The sequence below is a fragment of the Heptranchias perlo genome, chromosome 2 (assembly GCF_035084215.1).
Source record: "Heptranchias perlo isolate sHepPer1 chromosome 2, sHepPer1.hap1, whole genome shotgun sequence".
NCBI lineage: Eukaryota > Metazoa > Chordata > Chondrichthyes > Hexanchiformes > Hexanchidae > Heptranchias > Heptranchias perlo.
This window is the reverse complement of record NC_090326.1, coordinates 102,459,565-102,487,263: the sequence shown is the minus strand read 5'-3', so window position 1 is coordinate 102,487,263 and position 27,699 is coordinate 102,459,565. Positions and strand designations below refer to the sequence as shown.

At 43.5% G+C, this 27,699-nt stretch overlaps 1 protein-coding gene across 1 annotated transcript in view; it reads right to left on the bottom strand.

Annotated features, from left to right (window-relative positions):
- LOC137341749 (ATP-binding cassette sub-family A member 13-like) overlaps positions 1 to 27,699 on the bottom strand; it is a 336,924-nt gene that overhangs the window by 46,129 nt on the left and 263,096 nt on the right. The window contains exons 43-48 of the mRNA XM_068005215.1: positions 23,590 to 23,692; positions 21,919 to 22,168; positions 15,898 to 15,987; positions 13,217 to 13,298; positions 8,612 to 8,739; positions 7,850 to 7,937 (exon numbers count right to left, since the gene is read on the bottom strand). Coding sequence (XP_067861316.1) covers positions 7,850 to 7,937; positions 8,612 to 8,739; positions 13,217 to 13,298; positions 15,898 to 15,987; positions 21,919 to 22,168; positions 23,590 to 23,692 — 741 coding nt within the window. The remainder of the gene's footprint in view (positions 1 to 7,849; positions 7,938 to 8,611; positions 8,740 to 13,216; positions 13,299 to 15,897; positions 15,988 to 21,918; positions 22,169 to 23,589; positions 23,693 to 27,699) is intronic.

Here is a 27,699-nt window from a genome sequence, read left to right as displayed (position 1 = left end):
CCCGCATGCAGCAAGACCTGGACAACATCCAGGCTTGGGCTCATAAGTGGCAAGTAACATTCGTGCTCGACAAGTGCCAGGCAATGACCATCTCCAACAAGAGAGAGTCTAACCACCTCCCCTTGACATTCAATGGCATTACCATCGCCGAATCCCCCACCATCAACATCCTGGGGGTCACCATTGACCAGAAACTTAACTGGACCAGCCATATAAATACTGTGGCTACAAGAGCACCTCAGAGGCTGGGTATTCTGCGGCGAGTGACTCACCTCCTGACTCCCCAAAGCCTTTCCACCATCTACAAGGCACAAGTCAGGAGTGTGATGGAATACTCTCCGCTTGCCTGGATGAGTGCAACATCCAGGACAAAGCAGCTCGCTTGATTGGCACCCCATCCACCACCCTAAACATTCACTCCCTTCACCACCGGCGCAGTGGCTGCAGTGTGTACCATTCACAGGATGCACTGCAGCAGCTCGCCAAGGCTTCTTCGACAGCACCTCCCAAACCCGCGACCTCCACCACCAAGAAGGACAAGAGCAGCAGGTACGTGGGAACAACACCACCTGCTCGTTCCCCTCCAAGTCACACTCCATCCCGACTTGGAAATAGATCACCGTTCCTTCATTGTCGCTGGGTCAAAATCCTGGAACTCCCTTCCTAACAGCACTGTGGGAGAACCTTCACCACACGGACTGCAGTGGTTCAAGAAGGCGGCTCACCACCACCTTCTCAAGGGCAATTAGGGATGGGCAATAAATGCCGGCCTCGCCAGCGACGCCTACATCCCATGAACGAATAAAAAAAAAATTTGGAAAATGTCAACCAATGCATCCACGACCTATATACCCACCTTTTTCAAAACCCCGGGATGTAGATCATCAGGTCCTTGGAATTTATTGACTTTCAGTCCCATTAATTTCTCTAGTACTATTTTTTTTATCAATACTAATTTCTTTCAGTTCCTCATTCTCGCCAGACCATTGGTTCTCTTGTGTTTCTGGGAGGTTTTTTGTGTCTTCTTCCGTGAAGACAGACACAAAGTACTTGTTTAATTTCTCTGCCATTTCCTTATTCTCCATTATAAGGGACCCACATTTGCCTTCGCCAGTTTTTTCCTTTTTACATACCTATACAAGGTTTTACAGTCCGTTTTTATCTTTCTCGCTAGTTTACTCCCATATTCTATTGTCCCTTTCTTTATCAATTTCTTGGTCCTCCTTTGCTGAATTCTAAAATGCTCCCAATCCTCAGGCTTACTGCTTTTTCTGGAAACTTTAAATGCCTCTTCCTTTGATTTAATACTATCTTTAATTTCTCTTGTTAGCCACGGTTGGTCCACTTTTCCTGTTGGGTTTTTGTGCCTTAAGGGAATATATATTTGTTGCAAATTATGTATTAATTCTTTAAATGCTAGCCATTGCCTGTCTACTGTCATACCTTTTAATGTAGTTCCCCAATCAACCATAGCCACCTTGCGCCTCATACCTTCGTAGTTTCTGATTGAACTACATCACTTTCAAACTTAATGAAGAATTCTATCATATTATGGTCACTCTTCCCTAAGGGCTCCTTTACAACAAGATTATTAATTAACCCTTATAATGGTCTTATGATTAACATGATGGCCCTTTGCAGTCTCCTTGTGTCCTCCTCACAGCTTACTTTCTCACCTAGCTTTGTATCATCAGCAAACTTGGATACATTACACTTGGTCCCCTCATCTAAGCCATTGATATATATTGTAAACTGCTGAAGTCTTATGATGGCCGACATCCTAGCGTTTTAAAAGAGGTGGCTGCAGAGATAGTGGATGCACTGGTTTTGATCTTCCAGAATTCCCTGGACTCTAGAACGGTCCCCGTGGATTGGAAGGTAGCAAATGTAACCCCGATTCAAGAAAAGAGGGAGAGAGCAAACAGGGAACTATAAGCCAGTTAGCCGCACATCCATAGTAGGGAAAATGCTAGAATCTGTTCTTAAGGATGTAGTAACAGGACACTTGGAAAATCATAAAATGATTAGGCAGAGTCAACACGGTTTCATGAAAGAGAAATAGTGTTTGACCAATCTATTAGAGTTTTTTGAGGCTGTGACCAGCAGGGTAGATAAGAGGGAACTAGTGGATGTAATATATTTGGATTTTGAAAAGGCATTCGATAAGGTGGCACATGAGAGGTTGTTACACAAGATTAGGGCTTATGGGATTGGGGGGTAATATATTGGCATGGACAGAGGATTGGTTAATGGACAGAAAACAGAGAGTAGGAATAAACCAGTCATTTTCGGGTTGGCAGGTTGTAACTAGTAGGGTGCCGCAAGGATCAGTGCTTGGGCTTCAGCTGTTTACAATATATATCAATGGCTTAGATGAGGGGACCGAGTGTAATGTATCCAAGTTTGCTGATGACACAAAGCTAGGTGAGAAAGTAAGCTGTGAGGAGGACACAAGGAGACTGCAAAGGGACATAGACAGGTTGAGTGAGTGGAGGAGAAGGTGGCGGATGGAGCATAATGTGGGGAAATGTGAAATTATCCACTTTGGTAGGAAGAATAGAAAAGCAGAATATTTTTTAAAAGGTGAGAGACTAAGAAATGTTGATAGTTAGAGGGATTTGGGTGTCCTTGTACACGAATCACAGAATGTAACAAGCAGGTCCAGCAAGTAATCAGGCAACCTGGCAAATGGTATGTTAGCCTTTATTGCAAGAGGGTTGGAGTGTAAGAGTAAGGAGGTCTTGCTGCCATTATGTAGGGCTCTGGTGAGACCACACCTCTGGAGTACTGTGTACAGTTTTGGTCTCCTTACCTAAGGAAGGATATATTTGCCTTAAAGGGGGTGCAATGAAGGTTCACTGGATTGATTCCTGGGATGAGAGGGTTTTCCTATGAGGAGAGATTGAGTAAAATGGGCCTATATTCTCTGGAGTTTAGAAAAATTGGAGGTGCTCTCATTGAAACATATAAAATTCTTAGAGGTCTCGACAGGGTAGAAGCTGAGAGGTTGTTTCCCCTGGCTGGAGAGTTTAAAACTAGGGGGTCATAGTCTCAAGATAAGGGGTTGGCCATTTAGGACTGAAATGAGGAAATATTTCTTCATTCAGAGGGTTGTGAATTATTGTATTTCTCTACCCCAGAGGGCTGTGGATGCTCAGTCGTTGAGTATATTTAAGACTGAGATCAATAGATTTTTGGACATTAAGGGAATCAAGGGATATGAGGATAGGGTGGGAAAGTGGAGTTGAGATAGATGATCAGCCATGATCTGACTGAATGGTGGAGCAGGCTTAAGGAGCCGCATGGCCTACTCCTGCTCCTATTTCTTATATTCTTATGTAGTAGTAAAACGTCCTAAGGCATTTCACAGGACCGTTATCAAACAAAATTTAACACCGAGCCACATAAGGAGATATTTGGACAGAGGTAGTTTTTAAGAAGCGTCTTAAAAAGGAGGAAAGAGAGGCAGAGAGGTTTATGGAGAGAATTCCAGAGCTTAGGGCCTTGGCAGCTGAAGGCATGGCTGCCAATGGTGGAACGATGAAAATCGGGGATGTGCAAGAGGCCAGAATTGGAGGAGCACAGAGATCTTGGAGGGTTGTAAAGTTGGAGGAAGTTAGAGAGATAGGGAGGAGCGAAGCCATGGAGGGATTTGAAAACAAGCATGAGAATTTTAAAATCAAGGCGTTGCCGGACCGGGAGCTAATATCGGTCAGCGAGCACAGGTGATGGTGAACAGGACTTGGTGCGAGATAGGACTTGGGCAATAGAGTTTTGGATGAGCTCAAGTTTACGGAAGGTGCAAGGTATGACACAAGCAACAAGTGCTTAGGATGAAGAGGAGTTGATGAAGAAGATCATGATGTCTTCCATTGGACGATCCAGCGATGACTGGTCCTGGCTGAGGAGCTACAGGACACAGATCTCACTGGTCCTACTTTCAAATGAAGGATGCTAATGGAGCGTTGCACTCGTGTACAGGTATTCAGGACTGTCTCAGAATGTGTTGCATTTGACCGCTCAGTTGGAGGAATCTCTTACCAGCAAGAGCAGCACCATTCGGGAGGGTTTCTCCTCATTGCAGCATTCCTTAAGGAATGAGGCTGATCCAGGAAGGCCTGCAGAGGTCACCCCTATGACTAAGGTCTCTGAAACAGTATTAGCTTCCTCATGGCAACTCATACTGCTGCCATGGACTGCACTGAAAAGAGTATTGATGGGGGATTTGCAGCATTAATAGTTATTTGGTCTGCATTTACGTCGATCAGTGGCCTTTCAGGGAATGTGCCCAGCATTAGGGGCCTCATAGACATGTTGTTATATTCTTAGAAGACCTAAGAAATAGGAGCAGGAGTAGGCCATATGGCCCCTCGAGCCTGCTCCACCATTCAATAAGATCATGGCTGATCTTCTACCTCAACTCCACTTTCCAGCCCGATTCCCATATCCCTTGATTCCCTTAGTGTTCAAAAATCTATCAATCACAGTTTTGAATATACTCAACGACTGAGCATCCACAGCCCTCTGGGTAGAGAATTCCAACGATTCGCAACCCTCTGACTGAAGGAATTTTACCTCATCTCCGTTCTAAATTGCCAACCCCTCATCCTGAGACTATGATCCCTAGTTCTGGACTCTCCAGCCAGGGGAAACAGCTACTCAGCATCTACCATGTCAAGCCCTCTAAGAATTTTATACATTTCAATGCGATCACCTCTCATTTTTCTAAACTCCAGAGAATATAGGCTCATTCTACTCAATCTCTCCTCATAGCACAACCCTCTCATCCCAGGAATTAATCTAGTGAACCTTCGTTGTACCGCCTCTAAGGCAAGTATATCCTTCTTTAGTTAAGGAGACCAAAACTGTACACAGTACTCCAGGTGTGATCTCACCAAAGCCCTGTACAATTGTAGCAAGACTTCCTTAGGATCCAGCATTCTCACAGAAACACAGATCTAGTGAACCTTTCTGTCATGTCCACCAGATGTCTGAATTTGATGGTATGGCCAGATTGCCCAGTGCCTGCATGGAGAGGCATCTTGCTCTTCTCAAGATAGTGGCTGCCAGAGACAACAGTCACCTCAGTCCTATGAGGCTCATCAGACAGTTAGCAGCTGGCCATCTTCTGTACTTCAGACTCTCAGGCGGCATATAAACGAAGCTGATAATTAGCTACAAGTACTAGAGCAGTCGAGAAACACAAGAAAAGCATGATCTACAAACCTCTATATGGTCTCACCCCACCCTACTTCTGAAACTTCCTGCAACTTTACATCCCTTTCAGTGCCCTCGGGTCCTTTGACTCTGATCTTCAGTGGATCCTCCCCCTCCTTCTGTTCCACCATAGCCCTATTTCTGGAAGTTCCTTTTAAGCCAATGCACCACTCTACTTAATCTCTGTCTTTAAAAGCCTCATTAAAATCCATCTTCCCCAATGAGCCTTTGGGCACCTCTCTTAATTACCTCACAAATCCTCAGCGTTCATTTCTTTGTTCCACTGTGAAGAGCCCTTGGATATTTTTCTATGTTAAAGGCATTATATAAATACATGTTGTTATTATTGTCGTTAAGTAAAAAGACATGGGGATAAATTATAAACTGCACAAGATTGTATCAGCAATCTAACTACATTGCTGAAATAATCTCACTAGATATAAAATAGATGAAGTGATAGCAGTAAAAGACGAGCTTTCCCTCAGGTACCAATGTTTAGGAAAGTTGCATCTGGACATGAGAGTAAAAGTTTCTGCTCAGTAAAGCCTGAAATAGTAATTGAGGTTAGGTTTGAGTGCCTAGTGTTAGAAAGATTTAACAGCAGCCTGGATACCTGCAAAGTCTCATGAGAGAAGTCTAAGCGGTGAGGCAGGAAACTCAAAGGAGACAGAAAGGATTGAAAGAAGCCAATTTTGAATTTTCAAAATACCTAAGATAGTTCACTTAATTTGAGAGAGCAATTTTTGGCTTTGTTTTTCTGTGTGGGGATGCAGGCAGAGGCTAGAGCCAACTGCTGAGGTGTGTAATGTTCAGAATTAGTAAGTTGGATTTCATGTTTTTTGGTACTTTATGTTGGGATGAGAAGATGTGAAACAATGGGGGTGAATTTCTGTGGGGATTCTCCTGCTTGTTCACTGTAACTTTGGCTGAAGAAGCCTAGTAAAACAGCATAAACAGCGAGCGAGTGGGAGCAACCCAGTGGAAATTCACTCCCAAATTGTTCAACAATGTTTGCATCAATAATGTTTGGCCACTTTGGCCAAACTGAACCTACAAATCAACACTAGAGGGGAGAATTTTCCTTAAAAGCGGGGTCACTGACAGAAATGGGTTAGGGAAGAACTTCTACGTGCCATTCCAATCAACCCCACTGTGGCCCCAATCTATTTTCCCGGGTCAGGTTTGATTACATATGCAGGACGGGCTTCCAGTCTGCACAGGCAGCTCACTACTGCGAAGGAGGAAAATGTTATGGTGCTGCAACAGGGTATTCAGAGCAACATTTGAAGTGGACTGGGCCAAATTTAAAGGGGGCAAAAGTACAGTAAATGAAATTTTAATTGGCTCTGAATGAGCCCAGTGCGAAAGAACAGCTGGGTTGAGGGATTGGGAGAGGGAGAGGTGACCAGGTTTCCATTCTTTCAGACATAATAATCAATTGACCTGCGTCCAGTCACCGCAGTCCCCATAACATTTCCTTCGTGTCAAGTGTGGCTCAGTGGTAGCACTCTCGCCTCTGAATCAGAAGGTTGTAGGTACTGGAACTTGAGCACAAAATCTAGGCTGACATTCCAGTGCAGTACCGAGGGAGTGCTGCACTGTCGGAGGTGCCGTCTTTCGGATGAAATGTTAAGCTGAGGCCCCGTTTGGCCTCACAGGTGGATGTAAAAGATCCCATGGCACTAGATTGATTCCTGGGATGAGAGGGTTGCCCTCTGAGGAAAGATTGAATAGAATGAGCCTATACTCTCTGGAGTTTTGAAGAATGAGAGGTGATCTCATTGAAATGTATAAGATTCTAAGAGGGCTTAACAGGGTAGATACTGAGAGGATGTTTCCCCTGGCTGGTGAGTCTAGAACTAGGGGACATAGTCTCAGGATAAGGGGTCGGACTGAGATGAGGAGGAATTTCTTCACTCAGAGGGTCATGAATCTTTGTAATTCTCTACTCCAGAGGGCTGTGGATGCTCAGTCATTGAGTATATTCAAAACTGAGATCAATAGATTTTTGAGCACTAAGGGAATCAAGGGATATGGGGATCGGATGGGAAAGTGGAGTTGAGGTTGAAGATCAGCCATGATCTTATTGAACGACGGAGCAGGCTCGAGGGGCTGTACGGCCTACTCCTGCTCCTATTTCTAATGTTCTTATTTCAAAGAAGAACAGAGGAGTTCTGCCCGATGTCCTGGCCAATATCTATCACTCAACCAACACCTAAAAATAAATTACCCAGACATTATCTCATTGCTGCCTGTGGGACCTTCTGTGTGGAAATTGGCTGCCCCATTTCCTACATTACAGCAGTGACTACATTTCAAAAGTTTCTTTCTTTCTTCCATTCTTTTCCTTTCAACAGTGGTGCAGAGGTAGGAATGGAGGGAAATCACCTGGAACCCCAAGCCCTGTGTGTTGGGGCAGGCAACCAGCAACCAAAGAAATCTGGTCCCAGCAAGGGTGAAGAGAAATGGAGGATAACTTCTTTAGGGTGGGAATTCAGCGCTCGGCCTCCTTGCTCCATTTTCCTCCAAAAAATGCTCCTAATCCCATTTTACTGTTCCTCCAACATTACACAAACATGCCCCTAATAACCCTGTAATAAAAGCTTATTGTTGATACATGGACTATTCTTACCTTCATTAAAGAATTGATTCCCAATTGAGTAAAATTGTTTTCCTTGAGATCGTCAGGCAGCTTTTGTCCAATTGACCATCCTCCTAATCTGTTAATGATATAACAAGTGATTACTACATATTGGGTGACAAACAAAAATTCCACATTTCTAAGTTAGTAGCAATGCTCAGCACACATTTAAGATTTGTGTTATTAGGGATGGGCTGACTATAATGGAAAATTAACCATTTTTCTGCCTTTAGAGTTGGTGACTGCACCATGTGCTCTCATGTAAAGTATGATGTGAGTTACCACTTCTTTGCCCAACTCAAACCTCAATCCCAGCTTCAGACAAGGCTATCCTCCACCGCACACTGTTTCTTTTACACCCATCCCAATTTGAACGCCGACCTCCCCATGAACTCCCATCAGTTCAGTAGACAGGGTGAGTCAGCCTCCAGGAGGCCAAAATCCATGGGGGAGAAACACATTCTACCGTAAGCTGATAGTATTTAGACAGGACTTTTTTCATTTACTTATGACCTGGACTACAGCTGTTTCTGCTCTGGGATGGACTTGAATCTAAATTGTAACACTAAAAGATATGTTGACAATGGTCAGAGTTTTATCCAATTTTGGGGTTGAATTTTGTTGCTAATTTAAGCACAAAAGCTGATGCAAGTACAAAACAATGAATGGAAGAGATGTCCATTTGTGTGTAGGTATGGAACTATAATCTTCTACTTATTGTTCATTAGACTGATTGGGCCAAATGTACTTTACCTTTTTTGTCCAAAGATATTTGCTGTTGATACTAAATAGTCTTCCACATTGTAACCTGTGAGATTGTACAGGAAGTAGTCCTCATTATTTCTGAAGTGGGGCAGTGTGGTATTTGTTGCAGGACATTGCTGTAAAGCAAATAAAATCAGACAGTTACATCCTCTTTACTGAGATACTTACATGGTGGGTAAAAGGCCATAGTGCAAGATATCACGAAGGTTGAGGAAATAGGCAGCAAGGTAAATTAAGAAATAATGATTAGCTGAAACCACACTTGGGTTTCAAAAGCCCATAGATTGTAGGAGCGTGAAGACTGAAGAAAATAATAAGTTCTCCAGTTTTGAGGTCCTGGGAACCAACAAATGGTGCAGAAGATGAGAGCAATGAGTCTTGATTTCAACACTGAGACCTCAAAATTCTGAATCGGCCAAGGGGGAAAGCCTGCAAAATTCTGGATCAGAGGCAGGAAGAAGGGACGGAACCAAGTTGCATCTGGATTCCGTGCCATGTTTTTGGTTCTGTGGGGGGAGGACCATGGGAAAATCTTCCACTTGTGCCCCCCACGTGAAAAGGTTTGTCTCGGGGAGTTCCACAGGATAATCTAATTAACAGCTGTAAAACAATCGATCCTGGAAGGGATCAATTACCTTAATTTAAACATTATTGGCTCCTACTGGAGCTGTAAATTTTTTTTTAGAAAGTTCATAAATAACTATATGAAACATTTTGTAAATGCTCTTTGTCTAGATTTGAGCTTTTGCTTTAAGTTGCAACTGATCAGGGCTGATCAGGGCAGTTTATGCATCAGATGACACTGTTATCAGTATAAATACAGTTGCACTAACACTGGCTTTTTTCGCTCAAGGCAACTAGACCAAATCTAAGCAAGGTACTTACAGACATGGTTAAATAAGAATTTACTGGAAATAATCCCATGAAATTCTAATTAGAAAGTAAGTACTGTGAATTTAGAGGACCATAAAATAGATGACTACAATTAGCTGTGTTAATTTTCTAGCTCTCTGACTCGTTCTTGCTGAAAACTAGTTCTCACAGGATTACAATATTCCCAGTAACACTCCTTGTTGCGGGTACGTGTCCCAGAAGCTCAGGGAAGGCTGCTTTACACGTGTGCCCTTTCTTACGCATACAATGGCCTTCACAAGCTGGGATATAAATATGGAGCAATGATGTCACTAACAGAACTGGAATAAAGCAATCATACTTCCTTTTTAAAAATGTACTGAGTCAGAAAGCATCAGAAAGCTAGAATTTAAATTGGCACTATAACTACTTAAATAAGTTATATCTCTGGCACAATTATAACGAGGGGCAAGTCCCATCATCACTCACACTCAAACCATATGTTAACATTAAACAGTCCTTCTGTAAGCTACAAATTTAAACCTACATTGAGCTAAAAGTTAGATTTGTGCTGATGTATATATCCGTATATTTTACAAATTAGTGCGCTGGGCACAGATCTTCATGCGATGCAATCACATGTCAGAAATTCAGGTGCAGAGGCCAGGTCTCAGCATGATTTTCCATCCAAAAGACTGATCCCCATCCCTGACATCTGCCAGATGATCAGGGCTGGCACCTCTGGTGGGGTCTAGGGCCTTCCTAGCAATCAGTCAGGGTTCTGCCCCAACACACTTAGGTTGGAGAAGCAATCCCCATCTTATATCATAGGAACATGAGTGGGCCATTCAGCCCCTTTAACCTTTTCTGCCATTCAATGAGATCATGGCTGATCTGTGTCCTAACTCCATTTACCCGCCTTGGCTCCATATCCCTTAATACTCTTGTCAAGCAAAAATCTATTGATTTCAGATTTAAAATTATTAATTGAGCAAGCATCTACTGCTTTTTGTGGGAGAGTGTTCCACACTTCTACCACCCTTTGCTTGAAGAAGTATTTCCTAAATTCTCTCCTGAATGGTATGTCCCCTTGTCCGAGACTCCCCCACCTATCATGGCCTCTGTCTGTCTGTCTCTGAGTCCTACTCACTATTACTGCTTCCATATTTCTACAAGTCTATCCTTTTATCTGTCTCTTCTGTGTATCTCCCATTCTCTGTTCTACATAATTCATTGGCTGTAAAGTGCTTTGGGACGTCCTGAGATCGTGAAAGGCGCTATATTAATGCAAGTCTTTTTTTTGCCTATTGTTCGGTTCTGTCTTTGTTTGTATATGTATTTCTCTGACTTTTTCTATTTATTCTATGGGCCCAATATTAGGAGAGCGGCGGGTTGGCAGCAGGGGGTCGACTGGACGCGTGGGTAACGCGCCCAGTGAAATCGGGGTGCTCCACACGCGATTGCAGCTTGATTGAAGGTACTTACCTGTGCTTCCGGGTTTCGCGCTGGAAAGCTACGCAGCGGGTGGACTGCGCATGTGCAGCATAGGCTGTCAGCTGGAGGAGCTCTATTTAAAGGGGCAGTCCTCCACTGACTGATGCTGCAGAAAATAGGAAAAATTACAGCATGGAGCAGCCCAGGGGGAAGGCTACTCCCAGGTTTAATAATGCCTCACTCCAGGACTTATTGGATGGGGTGAGGAGGAGGGGGAGGACAGAGATCTTCCCCCCGGCGGGCGGGAGGAAGTGGCCTGCCTCTTCCACCAAGAAGGCCTGGCTCGAGGTGGCAGAGGAGGTCACCAGCACCACCAACATATTGCGCATCTGCATACAGTGCAGGAGGCGCTTCAATCACCTAAATAGGTCAGCTGAAGTGAGTACACTTACTCATTCCCCTACACTCCATCTGCCACATCACCGCCCCCACCCCACATCTCCGTCTGCACTGCCAACACTACTCTATCACATCACTCCTCACACCCACTCAAAGCTCATCCTCATCTTACCTGGACTTACTCACCTCGCCAATACTCATCCCGCCACTACCACTCAACCCAATCCTCATGCAATCTCATGGCTCTAACTCATACTCACCCTCTCATGCATCTCTTTCACGGTCAGCCTCACACAACCTGCCATTACCTGTGCTGTAGCCACAGGGCATGCATCACATATGTGCAGTAGGAAGCGTAAGGCAAACGTGTCGTGAGCATGAAGGGGATGCACAAGGGTGTTTGAGGATTTGTCATGGTTTTTACTTATATTTAATTTCCGATCAACTCACATTACATATTATATTGGCACCACTACTGCCATGTCTTTGCGAATCTTGTCTGGTTTGTGCAATAATGCCCTTTCCTGAGGATCACTATGAAGACCCACAACTGATGCCACCCATTGTGTCACTGCAGATTGGGTGTAGGTGTATTTGCAGGGCTCTTTTGTGCAGACGACTGAGAGAAGTCGGCGATGTCCCCGGTGGCACCCTGGGAGGATGCGAAGGAGAAGTTGTTGAGGGCAGTGGTGACTTTGACAGCAACAGTAAGGAGATGGTGCTCAGGCCAGCCGGGAGCAGCTTGGCATGAAGGAGGCTGCAGATGTCCACGACTACATGTTGAGTGACTCTGCGCCTGCACTGCTGCTCAGAGAGGTCCAGGAAGCTGAGCCTCGGTCTGTGGACCCTGTGGCGAGGGTAATGCCTTCTGCGACGCATCTCTCTCTGCCGTTGCCCTCCCTCCTGCTGTGCAGGTGGATGTGTCACAGCACTGTGTTGTGGAGCTCCACGTGTCAGAGGTGGACGGTGTGGCCGGCGAGGCTGGTGATGCTGTTCGTCCTCCGAGGAGGTCATAACTGCAGCTACAGCGGCCCCCATCCGGAAGATATACATTTGAGGGGGTCCGCAAGGTAGGTAAATGTGTCTGGACACCGGGGTAAGTGTGCAAGTTGGTGAATTTTATTGTTAGGAGGAGGGTGGTGGAGGCCAAACTTTGTCCAAAGTGACAGAGTGGCCTCCTGCAATGAGTGAGGGTCTCCCCCCACCACCTGTCAAATGGACCTTTGCAGCTGCCACAGGCTGATGGCTGCAACACGTCCATTTCAACTGGGACTGTTTCCCCCAGTACGGGAAACAGTCCCAGTTGATCTGAAAATCCCACCCCTCCTAAAATATCAGGTCAATCAGGTCTGTAAACGACCTGAAGTACCTGGTTAATTATTTCAAGTGGCATCCCGCCGGCTTTAATTGCTGGCGGGAGTCCCACATGCGGGGGCTGCGCGCGCATGTCAGCTCGTCACTGGGGAACCCGGAAGTGGACAGGTTGGAGCCGGGCTCCGGACCCGCCCCAGGAATCCCCGATTTTCGCAGCCCCCCCGCCACGAACGCACCTGCTCGGGGGTGCGAAAATCGAGCCCTATAAGTCTGCCAATGTGTACGTTTGAGACTAATTTTCTTCATTCCTTTCTCATTCTGTTTATTTAACCCTTTGAATTTGCTTTGTTTCTATTTTCTTCCATTGATTTTCATTATGTATTCTCATTTTTAAAACTGATGTAATTTCAAGTCTGAAATATTAACAACATCTGCAAAGTTTCACAATGTCACAAATATCACAGCTCATGGGTACAGTGGGAGCTCTGAGCAAGAGAGGCCTCACTACCAACTGGCATTCATACAGCTTATTTTATTAATTAATATTCTCAGTCGTATGTCAGTGCATATTGAGAATTAGTTGAATTTTCCTACCTGATAGCCATTATTGCAATTGCACTGACCAACAAAATTCTGTGGTTCTGAAGGTCCATTCCACCAGCATGAAGAATTTTTCCTAAGAAAAAACATTGCATCAGTACTTAAATATTTTTCCAGTAAAAATAATAAACACCATATAATACCATATAAGTGAGCTTTGTGATTTGTTTGCATATTTATTTATTGTACATTATGACAAACAACAGGTCAAAGCCAAAATTACAAGATAACAAGAGCAGATATCTAACAAATTTGACCCTCCTGGCTGCTGGTGTCATCCTTAGCTCAATGGAAGCACTCTCATTTCTAACTTCTTAGGCTGAGTTCAAGCCCCATTCCGGAGACTTGAGCATATAATCTAGGCCGACACTTCAGTTCAGTACTGAGGGAGTGCTGTACTGTTGGAGGTGCTATCTTTCAGATGAGATGTTAAACCGAGGCCCGTTTGCTCTCTCAGGTGGATATAAAAGATTGCAGAAGAGCAGGGGAATTCTCCCTGGTGTCCTAACCAATATTTATCCCTCAACCAACATCATTCAAAACTTCATTGATGCTTTGGGACATTTTAAGATTGTGAAAGGCGCTTTATAAATGCAAGTTTATTCTTTCTTTTTTTAATGGCACAGAGAGACTGTACTGCAGTAATAACTGGCATGTCAGAGGTTTCGCACAGCTAAATGCATGCTCCAGGAGCTCTGCTTCAGCAAATGATCTTGAGATTATAAGGGATAGAGGTGTAGGTAATCATACTGTCTGGGAGAGACCTCCTTAGGCAGGAAAAGCAGTTTGAAAAGTTTATGTGATATTCTTGTGTTCGTGGCACAATCCTGGATGTCTTTGTTAAGTATTAGAAACCCTTGTGGTCCTGCTGCAGACATAATCATGTGAAACAGTGACAGCCCAGGCACAACTTTGGATCTTCTATTTGCTGTACTTTGGTCATGTTTTAACCCAACCGTCATTGAATTAACTGGTCTGCATGGCTCTGGACTGTAACAATTGAAAAATAAAGGATGGATTTTGTTTGTAGCCTGCCAAACAGGGCCTTATATTTAATTATTAGGTGGATATGAGCTTTGTAGCACACTGAAGAGACTGAAGTTGCATAAAATGACAATTAAGGCCTACATTCCTGCTCAAATCTTAAGAAATGACTCTCACCATTGATATCTTTTAAAAAAAATATAATTAGCAAGAAAAAATTATTTTTAACATCCTTTTGTTTTTGTAATGTTTATTGCAACTTTTTTCTTGAATCTTAAATTTAAATTGGAACTAGTTTGAAGTGAATTGTCGTCTTCCACTTGGCTGGTTAAATCCTGTTAGGCACTGACAGCTGAACAATGTTGTGAGTGCGACACAAACAGTTTATCCTATTCTGTTCACATTACATGCTGCAAATTTTACATGTCATTTAGCTGCATGGTGAATTAGGTGGAATGTGGACTCAAATGTTTGTGAAGAAGATTCACTGTTTGTTCCACAATAAAACAAAATGGAGTAAAACACACCTGAACCTGAGCAGGTGTTGCAGCAAAATTCCTTGAAATTAGGCTTCTCGCATAAGATATCGTCAATTATGAAAATTCTTGACATACATACCCAAGTATCCTCCATTAGGTGTGTATTAGCTAAGATATCCCCCCAATCGCTTCTGTGTTCATCACTCACTGTCACCAAATTCTTTGAAACCCTTCAAACCTTCCTCCTCCTTTCTTTCTCTAACCTTTCACTGATACTCATCACTGAACTTTCCTATGGAATAATTTGCCGGCTTGCGCAGTGGGTGCAGATTCACTGCAAACATTCAAAAGGGAGCTGGACAAGTTCCTGGAGGGGGCTGATATTGCTGCAAACAAAAGGTTGGTGGATGATGGGTAATGTACCTCATGGTCACTGTTATCTTCCAGAATTCATTTTGATTGACTTACGGGTCAGAGAGAAATTTCCCAGAATTCTTCTTTCTTGCATTGGCCATAAGTTATTTCTAAAACATGCTAACTTAAAAACTACTGCAAACAAATGTATTTTTGGAAGAGTTACCATTATAAGAAAGAACAATTAAAAATTAGAAACAGTGTTAATCAAAATTAAATTGATCTGAAGAATACAATACAAAATGGCTACAAATAAGTTCTGGGCTAAGTTTCACTGGTGGCTTTTATTTGTTTTATGGAGTCTTCTACATAAGCTGAATTTCCTGTATTTAAAATGGAAAATGAGAAGAAATTGGGTGGTGCACTGCATTATACCAGAGTTTGTAAGCTTTTTGGGCCGAAGATGCATACCACAGAGCCTTGGGGATCAAATACAAAATTTAATTCAACGCTCCCATTAATTATCTCATCATCTCAGTAGGGCTAATCTTCTAAGGCTGTAACTGAGGAACATTGTTGAGACAGAGTTGAGGAAGCTTTACTCTGTATCTAACTGTGCTTTTTATGACCTGGAAATGATTGATGCTGACAACTGGGACTAGGTTTTCTGATCTGAGTTATTTTAACACTGTTGTTAACTCAGTTAAAATAAATGGGCTAATAGTCCTGTTAAAATGATGCAGATCAGAAAATCTGTGTCTGGGTGTCCCAAATGAAAGGTGTTCCATTTCCCAGCACTAATACCCTTTAATGAACATAAAATTAATGAAAAAAATGAAAGGCACACTGTTTACTTACAGACCGGAGGCTTGGCCAATACAGGGTTCATTTATTTTCAAAGACTTCAGCAACACAGACGTCAGGTTTTGAAAGTCATGCTCACCAGAACTATACAGGGTAAGAAAATCAGGGTTATCCACAGGAAGAGTATGAATGTAGAATTACTAACTGCAGCCTATTCAGGCAATTCCAGCAGTACAGGAACATCCTGTATTCAGACATACCAACTTGTAGAAATTATTCCAAAAATAGAGGATTCACCTTCATTGCTAAATTGAGAAATTAATGGCATAAATTACTGTTATTATCACAGTCCCTACCACTGATATCTAATAACTGTAAAATTAAAATAGACATATTAAAAGCATCAGCTAATCCTACAACATTAAATACATCTAACAAAATAATTAGAATTGAATTCTTTCCATAATTAATGTTTTTAGTTACAACACAAATATAATAGATTATAAGACTAAGGAATCTACACTGTATCTCCTGGATCTTCATAAATATCCTCTATACCTTCATCACATTTGGAGTATTTCCCCCCTGAACCCCTCACTCCTTCTGAAGACATTAACTTGCATCAGGCATGCTTTCATGGTGCAGGTATTTATTCTTCATGTGAGTCTAGGCAGTGAACATCAGCTAACTGTTTAATTGTATGGGGCATCACAGGCATGCCCTAACCTGTCCTTACTCGATGTCCACACCCACATAATTTCCAGCAGAGGTTACTGGATAGCGGTTATGAGCAGGAATCCTGGCTAATTTTTCCCCATCCTTAACCCAGGGGAGCTGTGGCCAAATGTAGTATCCCTGTTGCTTCCCTAGCTGAGATCAGCTAACTTAGTGCAGACTGGGAATCCAACTGGTATGGCTTGTTCCACACTAATTATTTATTTTACCAGCAGACCATTCCTCTCCTTGGGGTTTCTTCTATTTACTGCTATGTTTCGCAGCTTGCAGTTCTCCTCGTCACATCAATGGTGTAATATGAAGATTAAAGAATGATGCTAGTGTTGGTCATCTATCTATTGTCTGTCATATTCTTTGTCTTTAGTGTGACTGCCTTCAGTATGGTAATGCTATTTCTATAAACCACAACTAATTTAGTTATATATTTTTTCTAAGATACACAAATCATTTCATGCTACATACAGGGTTAAAGTAACATGCACATTGCAACTATTAGTGAACATCAAATAAAGAGCAACGGCAAGCAACAGTGAGCAAAAAAACACATCGTAGAAGAAAACAGAATGATGAAATCAATCAATTGCAGAAAAAGTGCATGTGTGCCCATCTATACCTCCCTTTTTTGGTTAAATGTGACCACTTCTATTTTGGTCGTGTATGTGAATCTTCGCATGCTTATTTTTGACTATCTCGCAGTGTGCATATCTGTCTATGTCCATCTGTTCATCTTCCTGTGTTTGTGTACGTATTTGGCTTTGTATGAGTTTCTGTATACACTTATCTATATGCATGTCGGAACTGAAGACACCACTTCCTAAAGACCTGATCCAGCAATGCAGCATTAATGAGACAATATGATGTAAACCATTTTACGAAAAACTGTCTCAATTAGCAAACTGTCCCCAGAAACCACTGTCCCTTAAAAATAATAATCCTAATCATCAGTGAGCAGTAGCAGACAAGTATTCCAGTTAATTGCTAACAAATTACTTCAGAGATTAATAGCTGTCAGGACAATATAAGAGATTTTATCAAGCTCTATATGAAGAAGCACAGTAAACAATATGGTAATAAGACAAATCAGCCAAAGTACATTTATGGATGAAATGTATGTCTAGATTAATAATAATTAATTTTGAGATGCAATTTGAATGATGGCATTCATTTAGACATAATTAAGTTCAAGTAAACAGCCATCAAGTACATTAATAGTCATTAAACAGCTATTACTTAAAAGTAGCTTCGTAAAGCCAGCTTTAAAATCATTTTAATGATGGTTTTCATGTAGAAACAGTAAGGCAACCAGATAATCTTGCTGGATATTGATCATTTACGGGCTGAAATTCCAGTCCCGATGCAATTAAGGTTTTTGTGCAGCACTGCTGGCACAAACCAGGCCAGGCCAGTGGAGCCTGGCACTGAAATTCCACTCCAGCTCAATTCAATAATTATCTCTTGCTGCAAGTGCATCTTTGTTCTTGTGCAAGAAGCCAGCCCAATGAGGCAAGCAGAATTTCTAGCCATCAAGTTCAAATTATACAGATGTGCACACTCAAGAGCTATTGTTGCTTTCAGATCTTCACACTCATTCTTTGTCGCGTAGTGTAAACTAATGGAAAAATTTGAAGGCTGATTTATACCAGCCAGTAGGGTGGTTAGTCCAATACGGCGGGAGGGTTTTATGGGCTTCCACAACCCACACCATGAGGAGGGGCCACCCACACCCATAGGACTCGAGTATTCTTGCTGGATTTCAACCCAGAATTCAGAGCCAGAGCTCTGGTCTCCACTTGCCAGGACTGCCTGCAGCAGGGTTCAAACCCTGCACCTTCTGACTCAGAGATAGGGATACTGCCACTAAGCCAAAGGTACACTCCCATATTCAAAGTTAAGTGCCTGCATATGGGGGCAATATTTATTTCAAGTTTTATCAAGCTTAAAAATTAATTTCAGATGTTTGTTAATCTTGGCTAAGGTGGGGGGAAAGGGAATGTCAAGTATAAATGAAAGAAAATTTGGTAATAAGACAAATCAGCCAAAGTACATTATAAAGTAGCTTCATAAAGCCAGCTTTAGAAGCATTTTAATGATGGTTTTCATGTAGAAACAATAAGGCAGCCAGATAACCTTGCTGGATATTGATCATTAGGGGCCGAAATTCAACTCCTGACGCATTTAAGGTTTTTGTACAGCACTGCTGGAGCCTGGCACTGAAATTCCACTCCAGCTCATTTCATATAAAGGCACAAAACTACTGGTCAGCAAGTGAATAATTGATGCATCTGACCCCTGTATAATGGATGGTCAAATGGACATGCGATGGGTGTGAGGATATTTGCCCAAATTGCGAGCTCAGTGCTATGTTCACTACTTGTAGGATCTAGGAGATGAAGATGAAGGCGGCACATTTAAAGGAATTTTACAAGGAAATAGCACCCAACTATACCATGTATCTTGTGGCTGGCCTAAAGGTTGCTTCTCGCAAGATGTTGCCTGTTCCACGTATACTCCTCACTCATGTCAAGCCTTCACATAACCTTACAGCTCGTTCTCTGCATCTCATACATACCAATCTCAGGAGGGCACATCTTCAAGATGCAATGTAAAACTGCAAACCTTGCCACACTCTCATCTTTCAAGGTCCTAACACTTCAAGTGATATTAAATCAACTGGCTGCAGAATGACATCCAGATTGGCATACAGATTGTGTACATGTCTGTCACTTCAATGTGCTCCCTCAACTTCCAATTTCTTGAGATGATTTTTGTGCTGAGACAACTACTTGCCATCTTGAGAGCTTAATCCCAATCTGGAGAATGGCTTCCCTTGTCAAGTTTCCTATAACATACCTAAAGAGCTCAAGTAGGGTACATGAGTCTGCCTATGTGGATAATGATGGGTTTGGGCAAATAGCCTCAGATACTGGCAGACCTCTCTCTCTGAGGAATCGACGGGATAGCCTTGATATTCTCTAGCTCCCTGAGGGCAAGAGGAATTTCAAAAGGCATGCCCATCATATAGCAGTGAAACTCCACGAATGGTAGAGGGTTAAAAAAGGGCAAAAAATGTGAGTCTAAATGAAAGTGCATTGTTAAAAAAATGTACAAACAAATGTAAGAAAAGGTCAAAAAAGCCTCCAAAAATAACCAAATAAGTAAGTGCCTTCTGAAGCATGTGTCTTGCCGAGAACTATGGTGCACCTCCTTTCAATGATGCAGCTCCATGACTGCATATTTCCAGCCCAACTCAGCACAAAAGCCAGAGCTGGGAGGCATGTCTCCAATTTACATCATTTTTTATAATGAGGTTCTGGCTATGAGGCAATTCAAGCCTCCTGCTCTCCCAGGTAGAAGCTCTTAGCACCACATTGGCAGCGTTGTAGCAGCGCAAGGCCTCTGCCCCTGAATATCTGCCTCTTTGCACATGGGAGCAGAATTTCACCTCTTAAATACAAGGGGGCCAAAATTTCAGGACTCTTCTAGTGCATTCCTGCTGTAACTCGGGTGAGAGTGCCGCACAAGGGTGCAGTTCAAGCCAGGACCCGGATATGCCAGCTCCCAGCCTTCCTTCACAGCTGCTGCTTAGCCGTGTGGCAGTGGAGCCTCTGTCCATACCAGGCTGGGAGCTCCCATATCCCTAGTCTTATAGGGCATTAGCAAGCCAGTGCATGAGTGGCACCAGCTGTACCAGCCAATCAGAATTGTGGGCACACCTTGGGGGTCCAGGCATGAATTATGGCCTAGACTAATGAAGATGACGACAGCTGGCAGAGGGATGAAGGGGTACTAGTAGATTGTCTCTGGGGGGCACCAGCACCCTGCCGATTTCCCCCCCCCCACCCTCCAACCTGGGGACCGGCAGGATTCAATGGATTTTCTGGTTTCTTAGGGAAGGTAGGAGCCCAAAAAAGATTCCTGGCGGTGTAGGCGCTTAAGTGACATCCCCCTGAAATTGTGAACTTTGGTGAGGTTAGCACCAGGGATCCTGGGCAGACAAATCCTGCCACTTAGGCTGGGATGCTGGACTACAGATTTTCAGCTCAAAGATGATTTTAAAAAATGCTGTCCATAATAGTTACTTTGGTACATTAATACTCCCCATTGGGTTATACCAAAAGAAAGGGGCAGATTTTCCACCTAATGCACTTGAACAGAAAAGATCGCCTGGGCGGAGTGCATAAAGGAAAATTGGGCAAGGAGAATCCCACAAGCTTAATAGAGCCCACCTGATTTTCTGTCCATATATAACAACGTATGGAAAATCAGGCAGGCTCCATTACAGGCATGCAATCCCCTCCATCTAGGGCTTGAAAATAGCAGCTACGAGGAGAGATTGGATAGGCTGGGGTTGTTTTCCTTGGAGCAGAGGAGGCTGAGGGGAGACTTGATTGAGGCGTTCAAAATTATGAGGGGCCCAGATAGAGTAGACAGTAAGTACCTGTTTTACCCTAGCGGAGAGTTCAAGAACTAGAGGACATAGATTTAAGCTGATTGGCGGAAGGATTAGAGGGGACATGAGGAAAACTTTTTTACCCAGAGGGTGGTGGGTGTATGGAATTCGCTGCCCGAATTAGTGGTAGAGGCAGGGACCCTCAACTCTTTTAAAAAGTACCTGGACCTGCACCTAAAGTGCTGTAAGCTGCAGGGCAACAGACCGGGTGCTGGAAGGTGGGATTAGAATGGGCACCTGGTTGTTCTTCGAACCGGTGCAGACGTGATGGGCCAAATGGCCCCCTTCTGTGCTGTATCTTTTCTATGGTTCTATGGTTCTATCTGAGTTTCCTCTATGTGCTGTGCCCAGCCAATCTTTTATGCCCAAGCACAATAAGAGAAAAATCTGCCCCAAAATCTGTAACCAAGCGCGTGTCCTGATTAAATAGATGTCCTCTTTAACCATGTCTTTAACGCAGTGGTTTATACCACTTTCCTTTTTCAACTGTTTCAATGTATTATTAATCTAGGAACAGATTAATGAATCCAAATACAACCACTTGCAACAAAAATGTGTTTCTTTTTATTTACAACCCAACCCCTAAATATCAGGTGAATTCTTTTCTGATAGCAACAGTTTCAAGAACTGGCCACACATGACTGTGACACTGTGTTCATATATCATGGTTACTAGCATGATGAAACTGAGGTTAAAATTGCAGATAGGTGGATTTGCTGTCTCTCAAGTGCACAATATGAGTCATGTCCTCTGCATTTTTAGCTTTCTGCACATTTTCAATCTATGTTCTTCAGAGCTGACTAGACATTCATTGAGCACAAGGCTGGTTTAGCTCTTCCTCGTGTCTGGGACTGAGGTAAACTTTGAAGTGAATAATCAGGACAGCTTACCTGAAGAATGTGACCTCTGAATCCTGATACATATCTGGAGACAGCCGGAGTGAAGGATATTCAGCAGTTAGAGGCTTCACACTGAACAGAGCCATCGCTAGAATGACAAAGAGAACAGGAAGCAGCAGGTTTGCAATGGCCCCTTTCCAATCCCTCCGTGTATGTTGAAAGCGTTTAATTATCAGAGCTGCCATCTGTTTAAAAATCAGTCGCATTCCAGTCACTCGCTGGGCTCCAGCAAGGGCCGCACCTTGTGTCAGAAAAAAAATTGTATTCAACACAAACAAGTTTGATACACGCATACGTTTTTCTCAGTTATTTCAATGGCATTAAATCCATTTATAGATCAAGTTATTCTGCTAACAAACAAAAGTACATAGAATATAAATGTGAAATGAAAGAATGCTTTACGTTCATCAAATACCTTCCTTATACAATTTGCTCACCCAAATGTTCTCCTCAACTTTTTTAATCTCTTGAAGAAAAGTTCTGCAAAATTTCTTCCCACATGTACATGTGCTCCCTGGGCGTCCGCCCTGTCAGGTGACAGGGAATTTAGAGTAGTGCCTTACTGTTTCACTGGGTGGGATGGAGAGTTGTTGGGGTGGGGGGAAGGAAGGTGGTCTACCCAAAGTGGCTGAAGAAAACATTTTGAGTCCTGATTGCTCCTTGGGCAAATTCCTATCGGCAATCTCTCAGATTGACTGCTGCTGGGAAACAGAATTGTGGCATACATACTTACTTGTGCTACATACTTACCCCTGCCTGAAAGAGTAAACTGAAGACTTGCTTCCGCATTAATGTTGCTCATTAGCCAGCTGCTAGAGGGTCCACATGAGCGACTCAAACATGACCAGACCGCCAGTCATGGGAGCCGATTTCAACCCCCCTGCTAGGTGGGAACATGGCAGTCGCGCGATAAAAATAGCAGCACAGCCCCGTTCCTGCTGTCATCTGGGTCTGAGCCATTTTAGTGGGGGGCTTTGAAATGGGCATCCCCGGTAGCCTCTGAAAACAGGCGGGGGCCTCAACAGCCAGTTCAAATTGGGGTGCTATGACAGCAATAGGACCCCAATGCAACTTTGAGGTACCATTGGATGGAGCACAGCAGGCCACTCAAAACATGTTAGAAAAAGGTTTTAATTGTTTTTGTGGGGTTGGGGGAAACATTCAGTTTCCTCGTGGCCTCACAAAAATTGATCCTCCCCACCAATGCCTGACCCTCTCCGGTCCTCCCCTGGGATCGCCTGCCCCTCAACTTTAACTTATCTGGACTGGCTGGGCTCCCCAGTGAAGCCATCGGATTTCGTGTCCCTTTCAATCGGTGAGCTTTTCTAAAGTGAAAGCAGCTCACTGATGGAATGCTGATGAGACCTGACCGTGGAAATGTTTCAGGCCCCGGACCTCTTCTATTGGGCAGGCTCACTCTGCTGGCCTCCCGCCCCATTGAAGCAGTCACGTGAAAATCAACCCCACTATTTTCTCACGGAAGCACGGTACAGATGGAAAACACGCCAGCCTCCCTGACACCTCCACTACAGGGTTAATTTATTTAAATTTAGAAAACTAGAAAGATTGACATTTTTAAAAGTGATGCAATACCTTTGAACTGATTTAAGTGTCATGAACTTTAATAATTTTGTACAATATCAGCTGGACTTAGTTACTCACTGTCACTGTGAATTGATTCAATGCTCTCAGAATTTAGAGATTCTGTGTCCCGGCCTTCAGAAGGTGCGGGTCTTCCTTTACTCTGAAGCAACTTCACAAACACCTGATGAAAGAGGAAACAGAAAAGAGGATATGAAAGTGGATTTGAAATTTAATCAGATTAATTTTAAATTACTTAATTAAACTTAACATAGCATCTTCAAAACTGTGGACCTTTATTTATCAAATTTACATGAAACAAAATCAATGTGGTTAGTGTATGTTTATTCAACTGATTTCTTCAAACTTGGCTGGCAATACAATGGCACAGTACATTGCTGCACTGATACTGGCACTATGGAGTGCTTAGCTCCTGATCTCATCCATATTGCTGTGCAGAGGAAATGAGCAGAGGCCAGTGCTTCCTTAGAGGCAGACAGATATATCAGAGGCAGGGCCACTTATCAGCAGCTATGGTGGGCATTAAAATGATTACAAGCAGAGAACTGATAGCAAGTGCCAATCCATCCTCTTGGGAGGAGGAAGAGGTACATGGTCTGCCTCTACAGGAGAAGAAAAAGGGGTAAAGGAAGATGTTCATAAGAAATGCAGCAGAGGGCTGAATAAACTATCACGAGGGAACAATTCACAACACAGCATAGTGAAGCAACATAAAAAAAAACTTAAGCTGATTAATTTTTTTTTATTCGTTCATGGGATGTGGGCGTCGCTGGCAAGGCCAGCATTTATTGCCCATCCCTAATTGCCCTTGAGAAGGTGGTGGTGAGCCGCCTTCTTGAACCGCTGCAGTCCGTGTGGTGAAGGTTGTCCCACAGTGCTGTTAGGTAGAGAGTTCCAGGATTTTGACCCAGCGACGATGAAGGAACGACGATATATTTCCAAGTCGGGATGATGTATGACTTGGAGGGGAACGTGCAGGTGGTGTTGTTCCCATGTGCCTGCTGCTCTTGTCTTTCTAGGTGGTAGAGGTTTGGGAGGTGCTGTTGAAGAAGCCTTGGTGAGTTGCTGCAGTGCATCCTGTGGATGGTACACACTGCAGCCACAGTGTGCCGGTGGTGAAGGGAGTGAATGTTTAGGGTGGTGGATGGGGTGCCAATCAAGCGGGCTGTTTTGGCCTGGATGGTGTCGAGCTTCTTGAGTGTTGTTGGAGAATCAAAATAAAAAATCTGTTTGTATTAAGGACTTGCCTTGCTTTCAGGTTTGGCTCAATGGTAGCAGTCTCACCTCTGAGCTGCAAGGTTGTGGGTTCAAGCCTCAGTCCAATGAGCATATAATCTAGGCTGACGTTTCAGTGCAGTACTGAGGGAATGCTGCAATGTTAGAGGAGCTGACTTTTGGATGAGACGTTAAAGCAGGGCCCCATCTGCCCACTTACGTGTTTATAAAAAAACCCATGGTACTACTCGAAGAAGAGCAGGGGAGTTCTTTCTGGTGTCTTCGCCAACATTTATCCCTTAACCAAAATCACTACAACAAATTATCCATTCATTTTTTTCATTGGGATCTTGCTTTGCACAAATTGGTTGCCTCGTTTCCCTACATTACAACAGCGACTACATTTCAAAAGTACTTCATTGGCTGTGAAGCGCTTTGGGATGTCTCGAGGTTGTGACTGGCTTCCTTTAGTCATTTACTCTGCTTCTCCAGATGTTCCTGCCAATCTCCCACCAAAGTTACGGCAGAAGATCGGGAGAACCACACAGAAATTCAGGGAATTGTTTTCTAGTGGCACAATATAAAACCACAAGGGCTATAAATTTGGTCGCATAGCGCCCGTTTTGTAGGCACTACGCGGCCTCCTATGGTCCCAAAATGGTGTCCGGAATGCACACGCAAGCTTCTAGCGTGACGTGCACCAGACAGCATAGTGATAAAGACGTTTACACCCATGCAGATAACGAATGCCAGTACTATGTAAAGTAAGGAGAATATGGGTTAGATCAGTGTGCAATGCTGATTTAAAGGGATGGATACCATTTTGGCACTCAACGCTCCAGCCAACACACTGTCTGGACCACGAACAGCTGAACATGTCATAGACGGCCTGGAGGACCCCCTACAACCTCTATTTAAAGGCACCATGTAGGATTTACAGGTTAGTTGCTGGATTATTGCTTCTGGCTGCTGATGCATTTTATCTGTTTTTGGAGGTCTCCTATACTTGAATACTAGGACTAGGGGACATAGCCTAAAATATAGAGCCAAAACTTGCAGAGTGAAGTTGCTTCTACACGCAAAGGATGGTAGAAGTTTGGATCACTCTTCTGCAAAAGGCAGTTGATGCTAGCTCAATTGTTAATTTTAAATCTGAGATAGGTACATATTTTTTAAACTAAGGTTTTAAGGGATATGGGGCTAAGGTGGGTATATGGAGTTAGGTCACAGATCAACCATGATCTCATTAAATGGTGGAACAGGCTCAAGTGGCTAAATGTCACTGCCACTTGCTGCCTCCTGTTACGCACCACCTTCTGCAAGAAAGCGGGACGTGTGTCGGGGCGTGTCCTGCAGGATGTTTGGGTCATGTGCCTGTCATGGTTGAATAGCTGCCAGTGTGTGTAACCTTTGAGTTGTGGGTGTATGGCTTGCAAAAGTGGTAATGTGTGAGGGTGAGAGGAAGCATCTGATTGGAAGAGTTGAGTACTGATTGAAAGAGTTTGTTGGTAGGTGGGTGATGGGGTATAGTGCGTAGAGCAGTGGATGCGGTTAGTGGTGCAGTTGGTAGGAGATGCCACTTGACAGTTAACCTCACTGCTTTGACACGAGTGGTCAAGGTGACTGAACTTCTTCCTGCACTGCATCCATGTTTGTGGTGCTATGCGCCTGGCATTGACTTCGTCCCCTACTGCCTCGGGAGCATATGTCTGGAGGGCCTCTTGCCGCCCTGTAGATATAGGATGCCCCTCCTTCTGTCTACCTCTTGCACCAAGGCTTCTAGTACATCAGCAGAGAACCTTGGTGCATGCTCTCTCGCAGGCCCAGTACAAACTCAGATCGGCAGATTGGGGTGAGGTCTGGCATGCAGATTGGGGGATGTGGGATTTAGCAGTGCGTAACCTTTATTCAATCTTTTAGCATAACTTATCAGTTTGTAAACGTAGGGATGGGACCTGCATCTGTGTTTTACATGTGTGATGTCTGATCTCTGCTCAGACTCCATACGGACCCGTATCTTATATTTAGCAAATGAGAGGTGCAGGCTGCCTTTAAGAGGTGCGAGGCACTCACGTGATATCGCCCCCCCCCCCCCCCCCACTTTGCTGGTGAGAAGTCATTCAGCATCGTAGTTAGGCCGGCTGCTCGCGCCAGAATCAGGTAAATGACCATGCAGCACGACCGGACGTGGGTTAATTGCGCACCGCGACCCCCAAGCCCGGATTCGGGGGTTATCGAATTTGACCCCCTTACTGTTTTCAAAAATAACATTTTTTCAAAATGAAATAACTTTCTCCTATCTCCAAAATCACAAAGATTCCATTGAAATTTACACTTTGGAAAAAAAAAGTTAAAAAAAAATGAGTCCTTCTATGGACCAAAATATAGTGTTCTCGAGGGTGAGAAAGGCCATTCAACCCATCTCAAATCACCCATCCAGAAATAACTTAAAGTCATCCTATTGTACCATCCAATCTATCTAGAAATTTATTTCAGATATTGATTCCTCTTAGTGTGAAGAATTTTTCAATGCCAATTATTTTTTAGTAGTTTAATGATGTGTCCCCTAGTTCTACTCCTGGGGGTTGAATTTCCACAGGGGTTCGCCTGTTCATCCACCATAACTTCAGCAGAAGATCCTCAGAAACCTCAGAGAAATGGCCTTAACATCGCTTCATTCCTAGCTATTTGAAAACCATTCATGGAGCACATTTGCCTATTTTTTCTTCCTATGTGTAGCACTTGACTGCATTAAGTTTCATCTATCATTGTTCTGTCCATTTGCATCTCTTGTCCAACTCATGTTGTAGTTGCTGAGTTGCCTCTTCTGGTTTCACTGCCCCTCCTAGTTTGGTATCATTGTTGGTGATAGTGACAGTGACAGTGGCCTAATTTAATATTGGCTTTTACTCTGTTTAAGATCAGTTGGTACATGCAAGCACAATCTTTCCTGAA